At 33.3% G+C, this 17933-nt stretch overlaps 1 protein-coding gene across 2 annotated transcripts in view; it reads left to right on the top strand.

Moving 5' to 3' along the window:
* Window positions 1–16322, top strand: part of LOC126969448 (suppressor of cytokine signaling 2-like) — a 40012-nt gene extending 23690 nt beyond the window's left edge. The window contains exons 1-4 of one of the 2 annotated variants that reach the window (XM_050814878.1): window positions 8526–9060; window positions 10108–10406; window positions 10731–10876; window positions 13458–16322. In XM_050814878.1, the coding sequence (XP_050670835.1) occupies window positions 8985–9060; window positions 10108–10406; window positions 10731–10876; window positions 13458–13785 (849 nt within the window). In that variant the 5' untranslated portion in view covers window positions 8526–8984 and the 3' untranslated portion in view covers window positions 13786–16322. Of the gene's footprint in view, window positions 1–8525; window positions 9061–10107; window positions 10407–10730; window positions 10877–13457 lie in introns of those variants that run through there. The other variant, XM_050814879.1, reaches the window with a different exon arrangement.
* Window positions 16323–17933: the final 1611 nt, after the last annotated feature.

Genomic DNA, 17933 nt, shown 5'->3' with positions numbered 1-17933 from the left:
CAACTATTAGATGTCTGTGTGCGTGACATCTTTTAAATTTTGTAACATACGCTTCGTGTTATTTTACATTGAAATTAATAAAATACAAAATACTTACTGATGATATGTGATCCCGGTATCTTTCTTGTAATATTATATTTACAAAGTTTTACAACGAAACCCGGCATTTTAGTTTCAATTATTAATAGCAAAGTTTAACAAAACATGTGGCACGTTAACGTCACACATTGTTCGAGACAGTACGCCCACTTGGGCGTAGTAATAGTTGCCGCACTTTGTGACTACGCCTGTGGTATCTAGTTGGAGCGCAGCGGACACCAATCCTTAATCTATTTTATGTGACATGACTTTGACACATGACAAATATTGGCGTAATGCGTAAACAAAAAAAGCGTGTACACCTTCCTTCAAGGCCGGCAACGCTCCCGTGATTCATCTGGCGTTACAAGAAAATGTGGGCGGCGGTGATCACTTAACACCAGATGACCCGTACGCTCGTCTGTCCTCCTATTCCATAAAATAAAATAAAAATATATATTTGTTTCAGGTATAATAAGAAAATAAAATTATTTTGAATCTGTGCACCGATCATTACCATAATCAATTGTAAATTCGTTAACAGCGATCAAATGACACACTCTGACCCTGGTGGTCTACTGAAACGTGACATTGGCGAGTTGTGGTGCCCTTACCACAGAAGCCACTAAAAATAATAGAATACAATAGAACCCTTTTCCATTACAATTTCCTGTGAGTTTCCTCAAAACAAGTTAACTCGTACCTACACTAATAATCATATCAACACAAGCGTCTTTATTAGATATCCTTCTGAGAACACTATACCCAAGAATAAGTGTTATTATTACAAATTGTGTTTTAATATCGGCCGTACGATAATTCGCGGAATATCGAAATAGCCTTCGCAGAATCGTGTTCGCTGGACGAAACTGTTGTGTTCTTTATAAATTAATTTCACAATGTCCTGTTCTTGATATGTCGACATTTGTGTGTTTTTTTTTATGCAACACGTTTTTTGTATTCGATACTCGTGTGTTGATTTCTTGTAGGGGCACGGATAGGACGGGTTGATAATAGTTTTAATTTTTTAGGCCAGTGGGAGGCTCCAGTGGACAGGAAGCCGGCTAGATTATGGCTACTACATCGGCGCCTATTTCTGCCGCGAAGCAGTAATGTGTAAACATTACCCCGTAGCTAGTGAAATTACTGGGCAAATAAGACTTAACATCTTATGTGCCAAGGTAACAAGCGCAATTGTAGTGTCGCTCAGAATTTTTGGGTTTTACAATAATCCTAATGGATAGGGCGTATCAATTACCTCTGAAGTCCTGCTCGTCTCGTTCCTTATTTTCATTTAAAAAAAGTACCGTCACAATAGATTCGCTTATCTTTTCTATCTTGCTGTATCTTCATTAGTATAATATTTTAACGGCCGTTACAAATATAATATTTACAGATACCTAGAGATAAATTACAACCTTCTACTGTCAGTAATTACATTCTTATCGCTTTATATTGGGACGCGTGAATTACAATTCCCATACAAACTAAGCTGGTAAGCTATACGTCCTCCAATTGACAGACAGCGTGTACGGTTAAGGTAGGTTACCGTCGATAAGTTTATTGTGACAGCTAACGGCCATTTACAATAACGTATCTCCAGTTACGGATACGTGCTATCACCGTTTAATGACAAGTTCTTATCTATCTATCGTTATATCCAATATAGTTACAGTCCAATGCTTTATGTCGATAGGTTATTGAAATGTGAGTAAGCGTAAAAGGATAGATTTGTCTACCTCTAGAAAGTTAAACTAAGGATAGATAGGTTATTGAAAACGGCCTTAAGTCAACGATAGTTACGACTTTATCTCAAGTAGGCCAAACCTGGATATAGACTGAATATTGGGAAAGGCCGTAAGTCAATGGTGCAAACTTTTATTTATTTTATTATTATTACATAAGTCTATGCTAATAAAAATTTAGTATTTGATATGCAGGTGATTACTTATCCCGAACCTATATTTTTAATTAGCAATACCTATATATTCGCAATACAAATAATTACTCAAGCAACTGAGATCAGCGGGTGCGGGAATGTATATAAGACAAAACAACGTTTGCCGGGCCAGCTAATATCTAAAAAAAGTTTAAATATTTTTTTTTCGTGTATAATTTGCTTAGATACTAAGGTGGCTAAAATGAAAAAGTCCTTAAAAAAATTGAACAACAATGATTACTATCAACATATTTCACTCGTCGCTTGCCGGAATCGTATCGAGCGTGTCGTTTTAAAAGCAATGTATACCAGGAATACTTATAACGCCAACGGCAGAATGTTTGAGTCATCATTCCTTTGTTCTTTTATCATGGCCTTGTGATAAAAATGCTGCTATATCTGGTCAGGCCGTAACTTCCCTTTTATACGACTGTGGCCCGTAAAGATTGTCGCAATTAATTGTAGCCAAATATTTGGCAAGTGTCACTGTCATTACAATGATGATTCTGAAGTTTTCCGAATGTCTATTCTATTCTTCCTACTGTGGCTTCTGTGGAAGACTCCAAAGATTTGCCAGAATCACGCTAAGGTAGACTACCAAGCTTTGAGTATGTGTGTTCTAAGTTTAACGGTATTAATCGGTGTTAAGAATACATAATTTTCTTATTAAATATCTGAAACAAATAATATACATGCTTGTAAGACTAATTAATATAATTACTTAATAATATTTACAACTTAATCTTATTTATTTTAATATATTTACACAAAATATTTACAAAAGGAGTGTAAACTAGGGAGAGGAGACATTTAACGGAGGTTGGACGGGGGACTTCAGCGGGTATATAATTGTACAGCGAAGATTACATTAAGGGACAACTGAAGAATAAATGATCCATGTTTCCCTCATCAAGGCCACAATCACATAGAGAATAATCCCTAATTCTAAGTTTAGCTATTAAAACTGGAGTTCAGGCGTGGTTTAAACGTAAGCGGTATATAGTTGAGATTATTGTGTTATGTAGCCAAACATTTGGCAAGTGTCGGACGTTGATTGTCACTGTCATTACAATGATGATTCTGAAGTTTTCCGAATGTCAAGCAGCCTTGCAAATAAACGCGGGAAACGTTACGTCAGAATAAATCAATCATAAACAAAATGTCTATTTGTAAACATGTTGCATATTCTTGGTTTATTCTCAGGTATAACTTTATGCCAAGTTTATTTGTAAGGGTTCTGTTCAAAGAGTTACAAACCCTATTACAACGATTTCTCTTTCGGTCCGTCTGTCCATCTGTCTGTAAGTTGGCTGTTTATCATAATCCGCAATTGTCATAGCTGATATTTGGGTAATGGTTACTATAAAATAAATGACTTTCATAATGATACCACAAAATGCCCTTAGGACGCTATTAAATTAACAAATTTTATATTAAGGAAAAGTTGAGGAAAAAATTAAATGTTTTTAACATTAACACTCAATAAGTGATCAAATCTTATAATGAATAAAAGTATTTAAATAAATTATTGCTGCTATAAAAACAAAATGGCGAGCTCCGAAATTAATCTTGTTAATAAAAACGAAGTGACCTTGAGGTTAATAATCCGATATTCAAATTAAGTTTTTATTGTATAAATTACTCCTGTAGAGTTTTCTCTGTCTGATGGCATGGCGGTCCCTAATAGAACTCAAGCCGATTGTCACCCGAACGCGCGTTACATAACCGAGCGTGTCGGATCAGTCTCATTTAATATCCACAGAATAAAATACACTTTAAATGTTTTAAAAAATCCAGTCAAATTATAAATATATTTAAAAGTAGGTACCTAATAGTTAATAGTACATACTCGTACCTAATGTGATATCTTGTATGATTATAACAATTCGGGGGCGTGACGGCTTACAAATCTCTTAAAGCAACTAACCTACAAGTTACAAGATTCAAATTTAAACATCGTCAGGCGCGTGTCATTTTTAAGAAGACCAAGTCAATAGCCACAAATTATTCATAATAATTCCGAGTAACGAAAGTAACGTGAACACCTTTGTATGGTCCGTCGACTATTCTTAGAATATTATCGTCATTCAAGACGATTTCAAGAAAACCAACAATGCCCCGAGAGATATACCCGCTGGTGTATAAATAGCTTAACTGTGGTCTAAAGGCTTGTCTGTGGGCGGACTTCTATTGTATTCGCTTCCATTTTATATTGCTATGACCTTATTCATATAATGTATACGTGGACTTCAAAACTGGGTCCATGGTTTTGGTTATGAAAATTTTGTTTCCATTTACGTAAAACCAACAATACCCCGAGAGATATAGTCGCTAGTGTATTAATACCTTATATGTGGGTTAAAGGCTTAACTGTGGGCGGATTTCTATTGCATTAGCGACAATTAGCTTCATTTTATTTGCTCAAAGTTGATTCCCTTAGAATTCTTTTAGATGCGCTCGGAGAGAGAAGAAGCGGCGCAAGAAACTCTTATATAAAAATATTACCTACTGTCATTGTTATTGTTATAAATTAAACATAATTTAGTCCCAGGCGTCCGGTCACATGCTATGCCCTTATTCATATTATGTCTATGTGGACTTATAATAATAAATATAATAGTAAAAAAAGGATTCAGTAGCTTACCTGTAAAACAAAAACAGCATAAGGCAGGAGAAACTTACAAATTATATACTTAAGTCACGGACGAGTAAGAAAAGAAGGACTCCGTGTCACCTTATATAACCATGAAGCACCAAAACAAGCCGGTAAACGCGTAAATACATAGCCCCACGCACACACTTATATTAATACAAGCCGATCGGCCGCCATTATGAGATTTGCCATCGTCTGTGACAGATCAGTTTGCGTCGCAATAAAATATTTTAAAAATGCCATTGTGAAAAAGTGTAAAAACAATACTATAAAAATATTTCTGGATATAATATGATTATTTAAGGGAGAAAAAATTGGGTAACTGGTATACCCCGTAACCGCACACACACTAGCATAAAGGTGCTTCACTTGCTTATATCACGGCGTGGCGTCCTTCTTTTTTCACTAGTCCGTGACATAGGTACCAATTTGTCAAGAGTCAAGACAATAATTAATATCAAAGAGCAAAATACGCTGTAGCTACAATACACTCAAACAGTACCTAGGTACCTAGAATGTCTACCTATTCTGTAGAAATTTAACACCCCTACGTGATACAAAGACAGTAATGACTTAAAACAAATAATTGGTTCCGGCCGCGTTACGCTTTTATTTCGCACAATTTTTATTGAAACAATCCATTGGCGTATTGTTTGTTTCCTAGAATAAGTTAATAAATCCATGACTTGGGGACATCACGATTGCACGCTCTGGATTAGTATTGTACTTATTTGTATAAAGAGCCGCTTTCGTGTATTTATAACAAAGAGTATTGAAATATCGTAAGATGTCATTCGTTAAGCCCGACACAGACTCGGCTATAAAATACTAGTTTCTACACGTCACTTCGTTCGCGTTCAAGTCGTATCGCGCTCCCTCAGGATTGTTAATTTTGCGATAAAATGTACATCTCACGAGTAAAATGAAATGTTGATCGGGTTTCGGGATGATGATGGCGTTGGAAGCGTACCTAACAAAGTTTATTTAAAAAAAAACGGGTTGAAACAGCTGATACGAACTAGATACATAAAGGGAAAAAATTACCACATAAGTCGAAATATTATTATTTATAATATATTAGGTACAACAGGCAATCAATGCATTTCGTGTCAACTGTCAACAAGCATGATGTAGTAATTTTATTCTATTCTTCTTACTGTGGATTCTGTGGGTACAACAATTCATCCAATATCACTTTTCAGCAGACCTCCAAGCTTAGAGTGTGTTATTTGATCGGTGTTAGTAAATTTACTTACCAGTGTTTACTATAATGAGGTGCCCAGATTGAATAAAAAATTATTTTCTTATTATACCTGAAACAAGTATACACGCTGTTAGATTATAATGGACAAAGACAGATAATATTACTTATGTAAAACATTTCTGATGATATGTGATCACCGCCACCTAGGTATGGTCTCCCAACCAGTCGTATTTGACAGTGACACTCAGGCTAATACGTACATTAGGTAGGTACTAAAACGACTGAAATGTACGATGTTTTATTCACATTTTTGGGTAAGAACTCCATCTGATGGAATAAAGTCTATTGTAATCTCAGGCTGAGATCTATTATTAGATTTTGCTCAGACTTTTTTACCAGTGGGAGGCTCCTTTGCACAGGATGCCGGCTAGATTATGGGTACCACAACGGCGCCTATTTCTGCCGTGAAGCAGTAATGTGTAAACATTACTGTGTTTCGGTCTGAAGGGCGCCGTAGCTAGTGAAATTACTGGGCAAACGAGTCTTAATATCTTATGTCTCAAGGTGACGAGCGCAATTGTAGTGCCGCTCAAAATTTTTGGGCTTTCCAAGAATCCTGAGCGGCACTGCAATGTAATGGGTAGGGCGTATCAATTACCATCATCTGAGCGTCCTACTCGTCTCGTCCCGTATTTTCATAAAAAAAAAAGAATTTATTTGCGTAAGACTTAGTTAAGTGTTAGCTTAGCTTAATTTTGATTTCTCTGTTTAGTCATTTGACAGCTGAGCTTAATCTAAGACAGCCCAATGCAAAAGTCTAGTTTGCGTTTTACCACACTCAGCTAAGTTTTGCGTAAGTAAAGTATATGTACGCTCTAAAGATCTCAGCCTCAGAGCAATTATCAAACCTGTAATGTTCATAACGAAGTGTTAAGTTTCCGACAAATCACATTGTCGAGCAATGTTTGACAGCTCATTTAGGTACTTGATTCTTAGGACCTTATTCCAGTATCTCAATACGCAATCAGTTATCAAGTGTATTTTGTCTCTATTATGGAGACTAACGAAAATTCGAACAAACGTCAAATGCTTTTTATAATTTCAAGAACATTTCCAAGCTATTTTCACTTTGTTTCGATTTTATTTCTACACCTACTCTATGACCTGGATTATCGAGTGTCTCAGTTTCTAACTTATAAATAAATCATAGTGATGGGATCTACTAAAAACAACCAAAGTATTTTAATCATTTTTGGTATAATAATACTTTTATAATCCAAAACGCGAAAATCATATCCCATGTAAATTGCTAACTTATGTATGAATTTAAGAGAAGATATTTATATAATGTCAATAATATGCATTTTTATTTTTGATGTTAACCATCATATGGGGGTTAGAAAATATGTTGGTGTAGCGATGCGTCGCCATGACCTTATATTTTTTTCAATTAATATTTTATATTATATTATTAAATATAATATTTTTAAATGAATTTCACGCGTCTGTAATTATTATTTTATAATAATATATACCTAAACAAAATACATTTTTAATATTCGTGAAGAATATTTTAATAGGTCAATTAAAGTTCCAACAAATTATTTTCAAAGACATCCTACTGACCAGAAATGCTCTATAATTCAGTCCAGTAGAACCTATTATGATTTAGGTATCGTAATAAAAACATGTCTCTGACTGCAGCTGCTCGAAATTAAAATGATTGCTATCCGGTAGTATACATACAATGCACGGTATTTAATAGTAGACAGCAATAGAATGAAGGGAGTCGGGACACAATCACAATAAATTACACGCAGCAGCTGCTCTGGCACCGCGACCGGCAGATGGTTCTTGGATGTGAAAGCTTTGAATGCAGGTAGGGAATTCCCAGAATGCCAAATATAATCACTCTACGTGGAACTCGTTCTGTGTATCGTGTCTGAATTTCTTATGCGAATCAAACACCTGCGTTTCCCTTTTACTACGCGATTAAATAATAAAAATATTCTCTATTGAACACTGAATAAATTAGGTATTTCAAAAAATATTTGAACGTGTAGGTAGGTACTATAAGAAATATACAAAAATGTTTTTTTGCGTTAACAAGTACCTACACCAATGTTGGTACAGAAAATGTATTCGTGATTGAAGCCTCTTTTAAAGCATTGTAGCGTTTGTCTTATTACTCATATTATTAGATTTTGTCTATATTTTACCTACTTAGTAAGTTTCGAGTTTAGCTACATATATTATGTAAAGGCCTTTTTTGTTAATCAATTAAGATAATATTTCCATATAGGTGTACCAGCATACGTGTACTAATACTTATATTGAAAAATATGTCAATCTAAACGCCTTAGAGTAAATGATAACGATGATAAATTATGTATAGTATTATAGTATATCTATGATATGTATATACTTTAGTAACCCACAAATGCAATCTCATTGTTACTATAGGCAATAACTATATAATTAGTATTATTTCATGAATGAATTCTCAGAAGCTATGAACGTTCAAGTTTCGTATCACTCGAGTGACTAGTCTCGTCATCGCCGTCCTCCCGCGCTGATCCCCGCTTCGTGCGCAACTATTTACTGTAGTCTGTACTCTGTATTACATACTGTATTTAATTTTAGTATTCGTCGTACTGCCGTGCCGAGTTGTTGTGCTGCTGCATATGTTTTAATGGTTTTTTATATTAAAATAATTTATTTTACAAAATTTATGAAAACAGCTCAATTTATTTCGTTTAGGGAAATTATTGTGTTGTCCCATCACTAAAGCGTAACAAGTGACACTTCTTTTTTTGACGTTTATATTTTTGACACGGTAATATTTGCGAAAGTTTTGAGTCAGTGAACGTTTGGGAGTTTAATTGATTTTATAGTGCTATTTACATAGTGAAAGTATTAAAAACTTATGTTGTCGTGAATAACAAAATATAGGAGCATTTCGTATGAATACTACAGAGTTTTTTCTACAAAGATTTAAAAAAGTTGTCAAGTGAAAGTTTACTTCTACTGTGTTGTGAATTAAATAAATCGTGGCCTCGAATAAGCAGTTTGGTGGATCATATAATAGTCCACCGAATAATAAGCGGCAGATGTGTTTATTAGAAAGGCGAGAAACAAAAATTCGTCCCCTAAACATGACTATAGCTAGGAGATTGCCTTCTGAAAGTAAGTTCGTGTGATGTTAATAAAACTCCTGATAAGTATTTAGAAATATAAGTATTATAACTATATAATAAACCAGCGTCTTAATATCTTTATCTTTTTTGATATTAAAATTACAAAAGAAGTTGCACATACAACCAACAACTTAAAGTACCGAGAATTTTTTGTTCTGATTTCTGAACATGTGTGTTCGTTTCTGTGTAAACATGCTTAGTGTCAGTGATAAGTGATAAAGGAATTTATTCATAGCTTGTGATAAGAAATGGACTTCTGTGAACCATTATCATTCAAAGAAAAACCTTCATTCACTAATAACTGCCATTATGTGTCTATGTACATAAAAAAAGGATTAGTTCACTATAATATTGATATAATTTTAATGAGTTAGATTAAATTAATTTCATTAAACATCTTTATATTTTTCTGCAAATATTTTAGTCCAAATATGTACTCAATATTTTTTTTTATTAAAAATATCATATTATGATTAAAATATTATTACTCCCTTAAATTTTTTTATTGTTTATTCTGACATAATTAAAGTATAAGGTGAATATTTCTCTTAAAAATATGCTAGAAAATGTTATATTAATAGTAAATTATAAGATCAATATTGGAAATAAGTCATTTATATTTCATAAGTTATTCATAATATTTATTTTCTGTCGGTGCCATATTTTTTAAACTTGTTTATTTAGGTGAACTGATTTTGACAAGGTCAGCTCAAAATAGAATGCTGATTGAGAGATGTTGATAATATTGATATATACACAATGAACCATATTAGTACAATTAATTTATTATAAATATACTATGCCCAATTAATTATAGGGAAGTCTAAAGTAACAGTAATATAAAAGCTTTTGTCATTCCTTGTGATAGTGATGTGGGGCGGGTCATTCCCTTCCCTAAAATTTTATCAAGTGTGTGTGTGATAGAGTATCTACTGTACTCCTGTGGTTTTTATTATTATTTAACATTTATTCTTTATTTTACATAAGTTATTGAGTATTTTACAAAGTTTTAATGAATAATTTTTATTGTTTCCAGATGCATGTGTAGAAGTTGGACTTCCGATAAGCAGTTGGTCATCTAGCGTTGCCTGCTGTCCCAACTGCAGACATGAGCTGCATGTCTCCCTGTCTTGTGTCAAGAGCCAGACCACACCGGTGACACCGGTAACCCCACCATTCAACATTCAGCCTGCATACTTTCCACATTCACCTCTGTGTACCGTGCCTTCAGTGCCTTCAAAATCCTCACATTACAATGATGAGCTGAAACAACTAGCCAACACACTCAGAGCGCTGCGTCTCTCTGGGTGGTATTATGGGAACTTAGACTGGCAGGTAATTATATATTATATACGTATTATAGTTGGAAACATAATTTCTGTACTGAATATCTTTAGCCTAAATTCCAAGACAAGTTATAATATATTCATTTTAACAATTAAATGTAATTTCTGACATATTTTCACAGTTTATATTTTAATTGCCACTAAGCCGAGCATAATAAAAATCCTTTTAAGATGTAAAATTGATAGTTTTTGTCACTGTATATCAATTTAGACACTCATTTTAAATTTTATTTTCCCTCTGAGTTACTTCAATCATATTTAACAGATACTTATATCATTATTGTATTCTAAATCTGGGTAATTACAATTCCAGGGTGCAAGAACTCTCCTTAAGGAAGCCAGTGTTGGTGCCTTTTTGATTCGGGATTCAGGAGATAGGAATTTCATATTCTCCTTGTCAGTGCAGACGGAAAGAGGTCCTACGTCAGTAAGGTTGCACTATGAGCAGGGATTCTTTAGGTAAATAAAATGATAAGGTTCATAGATAAGATATATTGTATTACATATTTACACAACAATAAGTCTGTGTAGTTTGCAACCGTTTGGACCGTCAAATTGTTCGGTCAATATTATGCAGAGGTCATCAGCTGTCAGGCATTGACTTGTTAATCAAATATAAAGTGTTTTGTTATGTAATGATCATACCTTTGAGTGTCCATGTCATAGATTTGGTAGATCCGTTGACTTTATTTATATAATATTTGAATGCTCGTTCTGGGTAAATATTTCCAAAATAGTGGTGGTAAAAGTTTGTACCTACATCAGGAATATTTTCTTTTGAAATTTTACAATGAAGTGCACAAAACTATTATATGTTGCTTAGTTCATTTGTCAATATTGCTTAGTTCTATAAGAGTGCTGTCTATATAACCTAAATAAGCACCGTGTATTCCGATACTTGGTGTTTGGGCCAGTGTTGGAAATATGAAATGTCTAGATAACTTAAGTACATTATATTATACAAATCAACTTAATACATAGAGTACTTAATACTGTTATCAACACATTTAGTATTATTTAACCAAATCCATGTAACGGCTTACTACAGATTTTCTGATAATTGATAACAGAATATTCATATATTTTAATAACTAGTGCTTGTTGACTTTCTCAAAATCATATGATAACATATCAACACATATCATATCTCTACCAACATGTTGAGATATTTAAATACTCCGAACACTCATAGTATGTTTTCCATGATTTTTTTATCTGAAGTATCCTTGACTGTACTTACTACATAATATAATTTGACGACCTGTATAGCCGAGCGGTTAACAATCCTACCTACTAAGCTTGAGGTCCCGGGTTCTAATCCCAGTAGGTGCAAGCATTTTAATATGATGAATATGGATGTTTGTTTCAGAGTCATGGATGTTTATAATAATGTATTTATTTATGTTTATGTGTATCTTTGTAAGTATTTATGTATGTTTAAGTAAGTATATTGTATTAAATATATCGTTCTCTTGCAACCCATAACACAGGCTATATATGCCTAATTTGGGGCAAGATAATTTGTGTAGAAAGTGTGTCAATATTATTATTTTTATTTATGTTGTAGTCCATTTAAACTTAAAAACAATTGGTTTTGTTGTTGTTTATTTTGTGTCATATTATATAGAACAAGTTTTTCTTATGGATATTATATAGTCTTCTATCCTATCTATAGTAATTCAAAATAAGATTATTATTGTTTTTTGAAGTAGGTAGGTAAGTATCTTTAAAAGATTCGACACTAATGAATTGTTCGATAAGGATGAATTGTGAATCCTCAATTATTAGCTGCTACATATATATTATACTATCTTTTAGCAGACCGTAATTAGGCAAAGACATAAGATACAAATTATTGATTGAACAATAGATATTGATTAATAATTTAAGGTTAAATTTTACTTTTAGGTAGGTATACCTTTTTCTCCCACTTTTTTAGACTTAATTACGATTTGCTTTTTTCCTACTTTTGTTACGTTCTACAATTATTAATAAGTTTCCATGATGTACGCAACTTCATTCAGTGTGTACCAAAATACATGAATTCTCGCCATCCTCCTTTATAACAACTTTACCTGTAAATGTTTCTAGCAAATAAATGAGTTTGACTTTAAACTGCTACATAACTAATTTCAATCTCCATTCAGAAGAAAACCAAATGACTCATAATGCAGTATTTGTGGGTGTGTTAATTGTTCTTAGTAAGACTGTTTCTGACATACCTTTACGATCCCTACGTCTTAGACTCTGTGATATCATAATTCACTTGAACTACGTATTTCGTCACTTTTAAACACTTGAATAGTGCGGGCAACAGTGATAGGCTAAATGAAGATTTATTATTTTAACTTGTTGAGGAATGTTAATTTTCTTTAACCGTATCATAGGATATTCTGTTTAACTGGGGCAGTATGAACTAATGTATTAATAAATTATATTTATTAATATATTTACTTATTTTTTAGCATCGCCAACACAATAATCACTAACTAATTATAGTCTAGGCATCAAGTGCCGTTTTGGTCAACTTTTTTCAACTTTTTTGAAAATTATGACTGGACTCATTCAATTCGCAATGGCATCTAGATGGTTTTCGAAAGTTATTAACAGTTAACTTAAAAAAAAGGGGGGGTTTTAGTTTTTTGCAAATATCTCATAAAATAATAAAGATTTTACAGAAAATTATAAATATTGGTCCTACAGTTCCGGGAGTCGTTTTTAGGAAATTTCTTCCTCTTTTTGAATCTTTTTTCAAATTTGAAAAATCTTTATTGGATTATGAGATATTTGCAAAAAACTAAACCCCCTTTTTTTTAGTTATTTGTTTATAACAACTTGCACTTGCTGACTAGACTATTACAGTAAATATTATTCTAAATAAGTCTAAGTATTGCTGTTACAGGCAACACCCACAGCAATATAACATACCTATACATAATTTTTGAGTTTTAATTGTGCAACATAAGAACTAATACTAAGATACAGTATAATGCAATACAATAACTAGTCCATTAGATTAAATTTTTAAATTTGTTCATAGGTTAGATTGTGACCGACCACTAGCGAGATTCATGCCAAGGTTTCGGTGTGTGGTGGAGTTAGTCCAGCACTATACTACTATTGGAGAGCGCGGAGCAGCAGGAACCGTTTGGGTGGACCGAGAGGGATGCCCTCACTCCCCAGTCCTCCTTAAGACACCAATGAGACAATCACCACCAAGTTTACTCCACGCTGCGCGGCTAGCTGTCCACAAAGCATTAGACTCCAATCCTCTAACTCCAAAGCTCTGGTGCGCTCCAAAGCACAGGCTTCTGCCACTACCGTCAACACTCATTGATTACCTCGGAGAGTATCCATACTCAATCTAACATAGATCTGCTTAGCAAAGTGCTGTTAGTGAATCAATAAGGTACTAGTCTAGTACGGGATGCTAGATAAGGGGCGGGCTCCTTAAAAAGTGCGGTCGCAGAGAAGATTAAGTTTAAGACCTAATTCGGGCCATTGATAGTGTACGGTTGAATTATGTAATATATATAAAGTACTTACATTTATGTAGGTACATCTATGGTTACCACATGGTGTGAAGAAGCTATATTATAATAATATTATAAAAACTTAATAGAACATTTGTCCACCTGGTGTCAATGATGTAATAAATAATCTTGTTGTTCTGGTACGGTTGGTACCGTTAAAAAAACAAGAATCACTTAAATATATAAATACAATCAGTTCATGTGTAATACTTGAACATTTAGTAATGGAAAATGTGAACTATCATAGTTACAGAACATGGAAGTGAGGTTTAGTAAAGTAATTAACTCCCCATAGTCTTAAACTGGGTTTCGGTGAACAATGACCTGAAGTGTTTGTCATATATAAAATAAACTAGATTGTCTCATCATTCCAGTGATGTGAGGTGCACATAATATTTTTGTTATGCTGTGACTAACCAATAAGGTGCAAATCAAACAGGAGAGGGTTTTATAATACTTTTGTTATAGATTTTTTTAATTTACATGGCGGCCATCTTGGATTTTTATAGTATAGTCGGCAATAGTCGTTTCATTTGTTTATGCCCGCTGATATAGAGACAGACAGAAAAAAAGGAATAAATTTCCGCTCAAGATGTGCCAGTACATGTATAAGCGTGACGTAACGGGATAGGAACAGCTACTATATTGGTCTGAAATTTTTTCGGGATTTGCGTCCGCACTAGAACATTAGGTGAATTGTATTATTAGTATTTTAGTATCGATTAAGGACTCAATTATCATATTATGTAGTTTAATTGTCTGTATATATAGTGTTTTGTGAAGCAAGACTGAACTTCGGATTCAGATTCATAATAATTCAATGCAAAATTCAAGTAGTTTTTGTCATTAATGTCAACATTTCTGTATAAATAGCGACTACTCTTTCTTACCTACTGCCGAATCTTGTCTATTTAAATTAAGAGAATCATCACATTATGTATAGCTTATTTATTTATTAATCGTCTAATATTTAGGTTAATTGCTAACAATTTATAAATAATTATTTGTTCCTAATCAAAATTCTATATTTGTGGGCAAATACTCTTTTTAACTATTAAGGACCTTTTTGCGAAAATCCCGAATGGAATTATTTGTATCAACGCGGATGTCCTTGTTAATCCAAACAAGTGGATGTGCCTTAAATGTCAGATTTAAACTTTTCGCCGCGGCAGCAAGATATTAAGCCATTCCCGGCCTTATAAATTCCCTTAACCGACTGAATATTTAATATGCCAATTAAATATTAAAACTATTTCGGACAGAACTACATTTGAATGAAAATAACTAATTGATGCGTGGATAGGAATTAATGATTATTTATTTAGTTAATCTAACTTTGGAACGTCAAAGGCATGCCAACTTTTTATAAGTAAACAAAATTTAAATTAATGTTTTGCTGCTAATCTATTCGAAATTATATTTATACCTCAAATGGTAATATTTGCTGTAATGTGAACCTTAACCTTAACTTAGATAATTTCTACATCTAGATGTACTATGACAGCTGTGAAAACGTCGAAAATACTTGACTTTACAACTACCCTCTATATTGAGCATTTCACGCACACTAACACAAAGTGTCATACAAATCGCGAGTGTAAGACGTAGCTTGTCACACACACTAAACTTATTCTCACACTAAACTCTTGGCCTATTTCTATCAGTTATCTAACAGCAAGAGACTCCATCTAGATGTATAAATTATCTAAGTTTTTAAAGGTTTATTTCTTAATAATTGTCAAAATAGAAAGCTGATGAGTAAATTACTTGGTGTTTTTTTAATACCTACTTGAGCATTTTTCGTAAAATCAGTAAATAATTTCATAATCAGTTGTACAAGATGTGCCATCAGAATCATGAAACTGATAATAATGTTGAATGTATTTGAGGCTGGAATGTATATATTATTGTTCGCTTAAACTATTTATTTTAACGTTTAAGTTAGAATTACGTCGCATTGTACCGGCCATTTGATGGTTATCATTATACATAGCTTATGTAGGTCTAGTGAGACTTTTAATATTACTTTACAATCTCAGTTAGAATTAATACAAAACATAATATATTATTTATATATTTGTAATTGGACATGTTGACGGCCATCTTGTGGTTCAGTTTACGCGCCAAATGAGCCTCTGACAGCTGTCATTTAGAGTGTCTTGGTTCTTGACACAAGTAACAAGTTGCGTGAATTGAGATCGTGTTTATCGTCAGCCTCAAAATTAATCCATGGTTGCTAAAATATGTTAAAACCACAAAATAATCGTGACATAATACAAAGTATGTTTAGGTATATGTTTATATTGTAACGTATCAAAAGAACTGGAATAATCTTATTTATACATATAAAAAAATATACAATCTGCCTATTATTTGTTGTTTTAATCTTGTACATACGGTGACTAGTGTGACAGTTCTAAAAACGTCACAGCAGGCTAGCGAAACTAAGAAAAAAGCGATCGCGCGACGGCTATAGCCGTCATCAGTCAATATATATTATAATCTTGTGAAAAAAGGAGATAGCTGAAATCCACTACGTTATAAGCAACTGTTCGCTTTCAAACTTAGCCGGATTATATTTCGTGGCCAACCGCGATACTGTAATTACTATTTCAAACTTATGTCAAAAGACTGCACGTTTCATGCTAAACTAAAATTAAAATTTTCAGTTTCAACTCAGGCATTACGTACTCATCTTACGTAGTATTTACATTCTCTTTGATGAACTCCTGCATTCTTACTTGCATTTGATGTTTGACCTATTGTTTTATATGATGTTAATAATCACAGAGTACTTAAAGTTACATATGAAAATATAAATGAGAGAATGGTTCTTCTTATGGCTGGAAAATGACTGAACGTTTTATATTAAATTAAATTTCAATTTTTACTTAGGCAGTCCCTCTTATTACGTAGTATTTACATCCTCTTTGAGCAATGCACGCACATTAAAATAAAGTGGCATTCAAATCGCGAGTGTTAGACGTAGATTGTCACGCACACTAAAGTATTAAACCTAGCCTGATTTAATCGGTTATCTAGCAGCAAGAGGTTTCATGTAGGCATATAAGTTATCTAATGCTGATTATATTTGCTGTCTGTTAGTCACAAATTATTTGCGTCCATAAATGGATTTTTTTAATAAACAGCAAAGAAGACATCAAGTATCTAATCGTTATAGATCGTTTTAAAACAGGCTACAAAAATCCATTTGATTTTATTATTCGTAGGCCATAAAATTTATTTTATTGTTACATAAATTAGTAGCTAACTTCAGTGACTACATATTTAAAACATCCCACCTCACTAGGAGGGAGGGAGACTATCTTAAGACCGTCTTGTATCTACTCAATTTAATTCAAATAGGATTAAATTTAGCGTTTAATAGTACTTTTAAATTTCTGAATCTACCGTTATGCGAGGAACGTTGAGCTCGTGAAAGAGATCGAAATGCTCCATTTTTTTGGAGTTTTTTTTTTTGAAAATTATCTCTATTTTATTACATTGCTTCCAGTATTATTAATTATAATAAATTTACTAAGAAGGTTTGTCTTTTATTAGGCTTTTAATCGCTTCAAAGAATACACCAGAGAAGGTTTCAGAGATAACTAACTCTCTGGCACAATGTATGTTTAATCAAACATGGCACATAATTGATGTATTAAAAATAAAAATTATATCTGTCATTTCAGTGTTAGACCAAGATTAGACCATATAACACAAAAATTATAAAGTATAAACATAATAATTATAATATACAAAAGTACAACTAAATTTAATAATAGCTAACCACTTTACCCAGTTTATATTTGAAATTTTCGATTGACACGTTAGTGAACTATTTTATTGGTATAATGGCGTATTGTGGACCATGTTCAACTTGGGGCCCTTGCTGCGGGCCCTGTTCTCCTTGGAGCCGGCCTTGCTGTCCTCCCTGCCAATACAGGGGCCATTGCCCTAGTCCACCTACGTGCCCGTTGCCC

Source organism: Leptidea sinapis, chromosome 18 (assembly GCF_905404315.1).
Source record: "Leptidea sinapis chromosome 18, ilLepSina1.1, whole genome shotgun sequence".
Lineage (NCBI taxonomy): Eukaryota > Metazoa > Arthropoda > Insecta > Lepidoptera > Pieridae > Leptidea > Leptidea sinapis.
This window is presented reverse-complemented; position numbering and strand designations above follow the sequence as displayed.